Source organism: Vollenhovia emeryi, unplaced genomic scaffold (assembly GCF_000949405.1).
Source record: "Vollenhovia emeryi isolate VEMERY1.0 unplaced genomic scaffold, V.emery_V1.0 DF939181.1, whole genome shotgun sequence".
Lineage (NCBI taxonomy): Eukaryota > Metazoa > Arthropoda > Insecta > Hymenoptera > Formicidae > Vollenhovia > Vollenhovia emeryi.
The window spans coordinates 689,557-699,028 of NW_011967185.1; the positions used below are offsets into that span (position 1 = coordinate 689,557).

Below are 9,472 nucleotides of genomic sequence, written 5' to 3' on the forward strand. Positions count from 1 at the left end.
AAAATTTTTTTAAATTATAAATATTAAAATACTGTCATTCACAAAATTGTAGGACTGAAAGAAGCATAGTTGGGATAAGAATATTACTTTTTATCAACAATTTAGTTTCGGTGAAAGATATTGAAATTTCTCCTGGAAGGAGAACTTGATTACAGAGGCAAAAGGTTGTTGCTTTATTGTACACACGGTCTCGTTGTATTCTATGCAAATAATAAGATGCCGTCGTGACGAAATCAGTGAGGGAACCAATCTTATTACGATCTGCTGATATTCGCTGCTTTAACCAGGTCGACAGCGAAATCGACCGTTAATATCGTTAACGTAATCGTGGTGATAACGAAAATTCGAGATGGAGCAGTTGAACAACGCAGCACGTCGAGCGATTTTCGAGAAATAACGTTGCATAATCTAATACGTGAGAAAATGCATTGTGCATGTAAAAAAAAAAGAGAAATGCAACTAGCGCTACTAGTGGGAGGATTAATGAGAAACGCTTAAAGTGGGAGGATATGAGAATTGCCACGCGCGAAACGTGATAAAGTGCATTCATCTCGAATACACTTACGTCCTATCGCCCACAGCACTTTGCAAATGCATATATGCGTCATTAGGACATTCCGTTGCAATCTGCAAGCGATAAATCACAAGCGCGGAATAATTCGTCAGTGGTCGCAACGTTAAAGAATTAAATTAACACGTTGCTGCCTTACGTGAGAATAAATTAATCGAAGCGTCTCAAAAGAACGTATTGGAGAACAAATGCGCATCTCTTTTGGATCACAAGTGTTTTGCAAAATATTTAAAATCTTAAAAGCCGATTTTGCTTAATGGAGTATAATTTTCGGAATTGTTTTCACATTGAAAACTGCTTCTCCAAAAGCTACGTCTTTCGCGACGTATAATAATTCTTTTATCTCCAGCACAATTTTTGTTGTACGATAATATTTTCTTATGCTTGACATAAAATTGAATGTAGAAACTTTCAGAAACTTGAATAATATTCTACGGTTTACAGCACCTTGTATAATCGTTGTATAACATTATGTAACATTATTTTTTACCGATTTATTTTTTAACGTTACTAGAATATCGATACATGCCTGTAAAACAACTTTTCAATCATTCGTAACTGCGGAAAATTTGTTCACGTTGACTTTAAGAGCTGCAAAGCTTAAAATGCGTTTCAACGGCAGCTGGCAAAAATGTTCATTCAACGCACGAAGCTCATTTTAATCATAAAAGATGATTTGTGTTCCACTTTAAGAATGTAAAGCCTGCGTCATCTCGCGTGGAAAAATTTCAAGCGTCGAATTAATCTTCCCGTGCATTCTATGTACAAAACTGATCCTACAATATTAATTAACGCTTAATATATCTGCCTATTAATTATACAACGGCAAATTACACTCGCCAGATGCGCGCTTCGAAAGGCTCCGAGGCTATTGACGCGCCATTGCTTCTATTCTAATAAATAAAAGAATGTCATGCGTTGTCACAAGTTGTAGTAAATCTAAAATTTTCCGTCTTGCTCGCGACTCTTCTGGAAAGTTTTGTTTGAATTTTTTACATTACCGGAAATGACGTTACATCAATGAAATCTGTCGATAATTCCTTATCATTGAACGAGGAACGCATTTTACTACGTAACTTTCTCAAGTGTCTTCGATAAATTCCATAGGTGTGGAAAAAGTCTTGATATGGATACGTCATACTGTAGAGGAATCGATTTATCGCAATCGTTCTCTTTGTTGGTCCTTTTTCTACGAGAAAGAATTTAGATATTTCTTATTCATATTTCTCCTCGTTTATTTACACAAATATCTATGTATCTTATTTCTTACTTTAAAATTAATCGAATCACTCTTTGCGTGAAATATTTATTTATTGATTCGAGCTAAACTTTTTGTATGGGAAATAAACCAAGATTTATTTTAATTTTAATTTCCTATCGATATAAGTTTTAAATTTACATTTATTCTTACACACTTGAAGCTTAAGAGGAAGAGCTTGAGAGAGAAGAACTTAAATACCTTCTTATGGAAGCAAGAGACAGGATACTGTATCATTCATTAAATGTTAACAAAAGCGTTTTCAGTCCATTTGCAGTATAAATAATGGATATCCGATCATTTTGCCGCGTTTCCGTTAATTCCTTCTTGATAAACCTGAGTTGGGCGTTATGTCGACAAAAATTTAATGAGACCATTATTTCCCGCCAGCATTTCGTTATTAAGCATTTCTCAGGAAACGTCGTTGGATTCTCAATCAAGTCGTTGGATCTAGTATCTTAAAGTTTATTTTAAAATAAATAAAAAGCGCGAATTATAAAAACTTAATTGATATATTTTCAATAGCAAGTGGCTTTTTTATTAATTATCCTTGTTGAAGAAAAGTCTTTTGCATTTTAATTTTTAATTCACTAATACGTTAAATTTGAAATTTCTTACATATGCATATACGCACACATATGCGCACACGAAAGAATTAGTGGTAGTCACATTCCTTTCTCGTTCGTCGGTTTCAGGAAGAACGGCGATAACTTCGCACTTTCTACGATAACCTTGGAGCAATAAAAAATTGAATGTATGTCGATCGATTCAACAATCGTTATATTATCAATATATACGTGTTGCTGCACATAGGGAAGTTCCATGGCAAGTGCGCGCAATGTTACTAGGTCACGGTTACAATTATATGCTAAGATAAAGTGAGCTGCACAGGCGTGAAAAAAAAATATATACATGATAATTTTCCGGTCAGGTTTCAGATAATTAGCGACGTCGTGAAGTAACGTTTTAAACATTCGTTTAAGCCACTCGTTTCACATAGTAATTTTGTATAATTCAATCATTAAAAAAAACTATTTAAACAAATAGTATATAATTTAAAATTTTAATATCAAAAGCTGTAATTAAAATTTGTCCAGAGAATTCTAGGTCTTTTTTTTTCGAATAATCTTGACCTTTTTAAGAAAAATTAAAAAGAATATTTCTCACATTTATTTTGTATGTTATAAATCTCCCCCCCCTCTCTCTCTCTCTCTCTCTCTCTCTCTCTCTCTCTCTCTCTCTCTCTGCTTTTAAAATTAATGTCTGTAACTCTTTTATAATACAAATGCATAGAATATTTTTCAACCAATGAGCAGTGTCATTTATAGATGTTTTACATTAAATTTTTGACTGTGCTGTTTCAAATGTTAAGCGTCAATTGGACGAAAATATTACAAAAGAATAGTTAAAATTGATCATCACACAATTCGCATCAAATTGTTTACGACTTCAATCAATAGCGGTTAAACAGCTCCACGATAGCCTCAATCGTAATCTGCGTTATCTTAACATAAGATATTCTACTCGTCTTGAAGACGCCATTCTCGTGTAAAAAGAAGATAATGAAGTAAATAAGATACGTGCTAACTGAAAATTTTTTTTTATTCCTTAGTGGTAGTGCTCTATATTTGCTGTGCGCTAAAACAGGAAAATAATAACGTACATTATGACACAATTTTCCGGAAAGGAGTTAATGAAAATTGTTTTACAAAGTATTATAAATATCAATATTTGTTTATCACTCAAAAATTTATTTATTAAAACACAAATCGCATTATGTGTATTAAACTTGAATAAAATATTATATTTGCGTCTATATATTAACTTGTAAAATGTCTTGTAAAATCACGGAGTTTATAATATATTAATACTAATAGCCTCATTGTTGTTTTAAAATTATTTTTTAATATTTATGACAAGCTATAAATTTATTTATTATAATAATTATTGTCGCAATTAATCCTATTTCTGTGCTATGAAAAGATCTCTTAATTAACTGTACATATTTCTTTATGCGTAAAAATACAACAGAGGCGACTAATCGTACATTTAATTATTAATTACGAAATAAAGTCCTAAAATAAAGTGATACAATAATATTTCAGATTATGAATCGCTTAGTCCTAAATGTTACCGAAAGACAGTTTTGTGAGATATTATTTTTTTCGTATGATGACGCATATAATAATAATCAACAACAGAATGAAATTTTCATGCATCGCGTGTACGATTGATAAATTTGCGTGATTAAAAATTCTGCATCAAAGATTTACAGCGGACAACAACAATACGTTCACTGATATAATTTATGTAGAGTATACGAGAAATGAATCATTCATGAGATTTAACTTTTTCTCGACAACTTTCTCAGCAATTAATTTCTTCACGTGTCGCCGTTAAAAGCCAAGTTTCTTTGTCGTTCGCCCGTGTGTCTTCTCATACTTCGTTGCCCCAAGGCCTTCTTGCAACTCAGCTCGAATAGCGGCGACTTAATTATTATATCTCAAAAGTATCATTATCGAAACAGCAGTCACGCTACACCGTGAAAATTCATCGATACAATTTAGGCGTCCGTCCTCGTCGACCGAACGTTGCCCTGCAACTCCTCCTGAATCTGCTGGGAGGTTTTCCCCTTGGTCTCCGGTATTAAGAAATACGTAAACCCGGTTGAGACTGCCATAATCGCGGCGAAGATCCAGAAAGTGATGTCCGCGCCCAACCCTTCGTTCATCGCCGGGAAGGTCTTCGTCACCAGGAACACCAGGAACCAGTTCAGCATCACGGCGATACCAGAAGCGATCGCCTTTGTCTCCGCGGGGAACAATTCGCCCATCAGCATCCACGGTATCGGACCCATTCTATAAAAGAAACAATACCTTCCTCGCTCTTTTTCATGCTGATTGCGATATCAGATACTTGAGTTATAATTCGAGAATTAATATCATAATCTATAAACGGACAGTTTACTGCATTTGCGATAGTATACTGTGAATCGTCCTGAATCATTAAAAAGATCCACGTGCAATTAGTTGCAATATTTACTCACCCGACGGAGAAGGAGATCATGAATAACGTGAGAGATGTGAGCGGTAGCCAGCCGAGATTACTGACATCACTCTTGCTCGCCTGAATATTGAAATACGCACCGAGAGCCAAGAGGCTGACTAGCATGACACTCGAGGAAAATATCAGCAGCGGCTTCCTTCCGGCGCGATCCACGATCAGAGCTGCTACGCTCGTCATAATCATCTGCCGGAAACGACGGTTTCAGGTAAACATCGTCATCCACGACGATTAAGCAGTTCGTAATGATTGCGAGAGATAAGCAGATATTACGGCGGACATGTATCGCACTGGCAACGGGTGTAAAATTCAACCGCCGAAAAAAAGAACTACGACGAGTTACGTAATTCGTACAAAATCGCGTTCGTCGCAACCAGAGTTGGGAAGTAACTCGTTACTTGTAACGACGTTACAGTTACTTTTTTTTTTTGGTAACTCCAACATCATTACTTTCTCTCCATCTGTAACTGTAACTTAATTCAGCTACAGTTTTTCGTTAACGAGTGACCAATTTAATAGCTACATTAATAGTTACTTTGTATATATTTTAAGCCTTCACAGATCGCACTAGGCCTTGCATTTGCGCATAAACGCCTTTATCGGCGCTTTACAATTCAAATGCAGCTTTCATATTTTTATTTTTTCATTGCAAGAGAGTAACTGCAAAGTAACGATTTGCTACTGATTGAGTATTTGTAACTGTGACGCGTTACTTTTCAGAATAGGTAACTTGTAACTGTAACTAGATATTTTTATAAAGTAACTTTTCCAACCCTGGCCACAACTAACTCGCAAACCTTAGAAAAAAATTCTAATTACACTTTAATAAGATAACCGAACTCTGAAAACATCCAGGAAAAAGTTTCTTTTAGTTCGAAATTCCTTGTCTGAACATGTATTACATTATTACAGAAATGTTATACATTTCCATTTTTATGAAGGCAAGTGTGCGAAAGTGTTCGATAAAGGTCCTACATAAAAGTGTAGGACTTTTGTGCAAATCAGACAAAAGCACCTGAACAACCGCCACGATTATAGACGCAACGTCCGGGTGTATCGAGCTTCCGGACGCCTGGAAGATGGTGACGGTGTAGAAGATCACTGCGTTTATGCCGGACAATTGCTGAAAGAACATGGCGCCCAACGAAGCGAGCAAAGCTCTTCTGGCTGCCGGGGTTCGTACAAGGTCGAATATGGATGAGTTCCTCGAGGCTACCTCCTCGGCTTCTCGTTGCGCCTCCGCGAGTTCCTCGGACGGATCGTAAGAATCTCCTCGGAGGACCGTCATCGCTATCATCGCTTCCGGTTTCCGTCTTTGGTTCTATGAAGAGACACGTTCAGATTTTTCTTCGTGAATAACTTCGAATCGTTTTACGATTCAGTTATCACAATCATTTCCTCTGACTATGAGGTTGTTAACGGTCGTGTAAATCTGGTTTTAATACAATTCAAAATAGCCGATATAAAGAGCGTGAGAATAAAAAGTGCCGATCGGTTTGACCTACCACCAGCCAAATAGGCGACTCCGGCATCCATATAAAACTAGCCAGGAAGCCGACCTCTACGAGGGCGCAGACTATGGCGAACGCCGTGTAGTTCATGAAGGCTCCGAGCACGAAGGCCAGCAGGATCCCAATCGTGATGTTCAGCTGGAACATGGCACCGAGGGTACCTCGAGTCGAGGTCTCCGCGATTTCGGAGATGTAAGTCGGCACGACGACGCAGGCCGCCCCCACGGCGGCGCCGACTATGAACCTGGCCAGCATGATCAGCCACAGTTTGGAGGCGAATATGATGATCACCCAGGACAGGAGAAACGGAGCTGCCAGCAGAAGAAGCGTTTTCTTCCGGCCGAGTTTGTCGGCCATCGGTGCGGACGGGACGGCGCCCGCTATCGCGCCTAGAGCCAGCAGCGAGCTCACCCAGGACCCTTGTTCCTTGGTGATAACCAGCCAGGAGCCCTCCTTGTACAGCTGGGGCAGAACGGGGGACGTCCAAGCCAGGGCGGTACCGACGCCGACCGCCATCAAGCAGGCTGAATGCATTTAAACGTCGAGTCGATTAAAGGGAAAACTTAAGAAGTCTTACTTGGCGCAGCAGTTTCACTGCATCCAAAATTAAATTTTCTAACTAATTAAGTTCGAGAGGGTTAACAGGTATCCCGAGCAGCTACCTCTTACTTTCTGGACGGATCTTGTTAGAGTCATATTTAGATTTAAGATTTGCAGACTTAGCGCCGAATATTACATTTAATATTACGAGTTTAAGACTCAAATGTTATATATAATATTAAGAAGTGAATATTGACATTCTTGGAAAGTTTCTCGACCACGTTTGCGTTTGGATATTTGACTCGTATTCCTATCGGTCCCATTTCACTCGTCCGGCGAATTATCAGAGATAGTGTACATCTCTTTCGATGAAAGATACCGAATTTCGTAAATTCGTCGAAGCAACTTGCCGCCCTATCTTCTCGATGAATAGCTTCCTTCTTCGGACGATCTATAGTGCCGAGTGGTATGTACGCAAACATTAACGCGATAATTGTAAACCAAGATTTTTTCCATATCACGCTAACCTGCTGCCGACGTTCAGAAATGATTATCCGCCGCGCACGACAAGGCGCACAGATGGGCCGAATTCTTTCATCAGCCGCCGAAACTCCAGCTACGATAACAGCCGAGAGAATAGACAGTGGTGCGTTATGACACGTCGGGGATGAATTGAGTCGATTCGCGGGAATGAAGTCGCGCGGGACAGCGAATCCACTGTCCTTCGAGATCCCTACGGGCCTCGTGTGTCAAAGGTGCGCGTTTTATAGAAAACACACCGCCGGATTTCACGGCGGGACGAACACATCCGTCTCTCCTCCCGGAGCAAATTGGGATACCGATTTAAATAAAATGTCGCGGGATTTCGTAAGCCGAGATACGGAGCTTTATATTCGGCGAGATTTCGCAATGACGGACGGTCTGACAACCGCCGCCGTGGAACTGCGACCTCGTTACATCCAATTTTGCAAGAAAGTCAAGAAACTCGGAAGACAATCTGCAAGCGTAATGCCCTTTTCCTTTTCGCAGATTATATCTGCGTGGAGTTTAATCAATTATAACAAGCGCAAATCCGGCTGAGTAGCGTAACGAATTTGGTGTCCGGTTAAATCCACTTCGCCCGATTCGCTGGCGCTCGACTGAAATCAAGCGGTAGATTTCACTTTAATTTAGTGAAATCGCATAAACGTTAATTAACGTCGCTCTATAATAATACTGCAATTAATACTATTCTGTTAATCAGAGTTTTTTTAATGAGGGACTGTATAATCCATTGATAATATCGATTTTACGTTTTTACGTGGCCTCAGCTGTTTGAAATGCAGATTTAATTATCCACGTCAGATAATATGCGAGTAAAATTAATTGTAAACGAACACGGCAGATATCTCTGAAAGGTGTTTTCGCTGAGAGAATGAAAATATGCGAGATTTTGTCATTAATATCATTATCGCCTCTCTCGACCGGGGGAGCTCGAGTACTTTTATTGACAGAAGAACGTAATTCTTTAGCGAGCAGATTTCGCGGATAACTCGGCAAGCTCTGTATTAAGGTATCTGTCCGATTTTATCTTTAATTTAATTAAATTGTGATCTAATGATCTTTTTATCACCACTGACAATTTCATAAACAAGCGAAAGAAAAAAGCGATACAAGAAATGTACTGTACAGTAATTTGATAAAACTTGTAAGAAAATAGTGATTTTCGTCAATTACAGCTGAATATTTGCGCGAAGTTACGTGATTATTAAAGTTTCGCCCCGCGTCACGTCAATTAACGGCGACACAACGATCGTGATTGACGACCACCTCGATAAGACTGTAATAAGCTGATATCAACTGATTTCAACAATTATTTTGTGAAACAAATAGTAAGTTGATTGTCTCTAATTTAATTTTTACTTATTTCTAAAGTCAAACTTGAGCGTTTCAAAAGAATAAGGTGAAAATATCGCATTTTTCATGAAAGATTAAACCGATATTACTTACTTCTTGTCTGCGAACTTTTAATGCTCTAGAAATAATGTAGCCCGTCATTATGAACAGCTTTTTAACCACGTTAGCAAAATTATAAGATTTGCATTAAAGATCACATAAATGACATAATCAGATATAATAATATTAAATCATATCGCGCATTTCAATATTGACATTTAAAACATACACGTTACATTAAAAATAAATCGCTCAACTGCAGGAATGAATATTAAATATTATTAATGGAGATTAATGGTAATCTGATTCGGGGTTGCACGGTTGCAGCATTTATTCCACACAACTTGATATAGCATATTACGCGCTGTTTTGTAAGCAGCATAGTTCACGGGTAAACAATGTAGATTTAAATTTAAATACACGCTTGGCACGGACAGTTTATCAAATAACCGATACGTGTCACAAATTGAAACACATATTCGTGTCGTGTTTTAAAAGTAAAAATTGATATATATTTTTTTTTTACTTCATTTATATATATATATATCTATATGATTTAATATTATTAAGCAAAAAAAATTTTTTTTTGAAATT

At 37.7% G+C, this 9,472-nt stretch overlaps 2 protein-coding genes across 3 annotated transcripts in view; one reads left to right on the forward strand and one right to left on the reverse strand.

Annotated features, from left to right (window-relative positions):
• Positions 1-9,472, forward strand: part of LOC105562994 (serine/threonine-protein kinase 32A) — a 95,019-nt gene that overhangs the window by 14,919 nt on the left and 70,628 nt on the right. The gene's annotated exons all lie outside the window — the stretch shown is intronic.
• LOC105562996 (facilitated trehalose transporter Tret1-like) overlaps positions 3,414-9,472 on the reverse strand; it is an 11,681-nt gene continuing 5,622 nt past the window's right edge. For both annotated transcript variants that reach the window (XM_012014225.1, XM_012014224.1), the window contains exons 2-5: positions 6,398-6,927; positions 5,908-6,213; positions 4,876-5,078; positions 3,414-4,687 (exon numbers count right to left, since the gene is read on the reverse strand). In XM_012014225.1, coding sequence (XP_011869615.1) covers positions 4,393-4,687; positions 4,876-5,078; positions 5,908-6,213; positions 6,398-6,927 — 1,334 coding nt within the window. In that variant the 3' untranslated portion in view covers positions 3,414-4,392. The remainder of the gene's footprint in view (positions 4,688-4,875; positions 5,079-5,907; positions 6,214-6,397; positions 6,928-9,472) is intronic.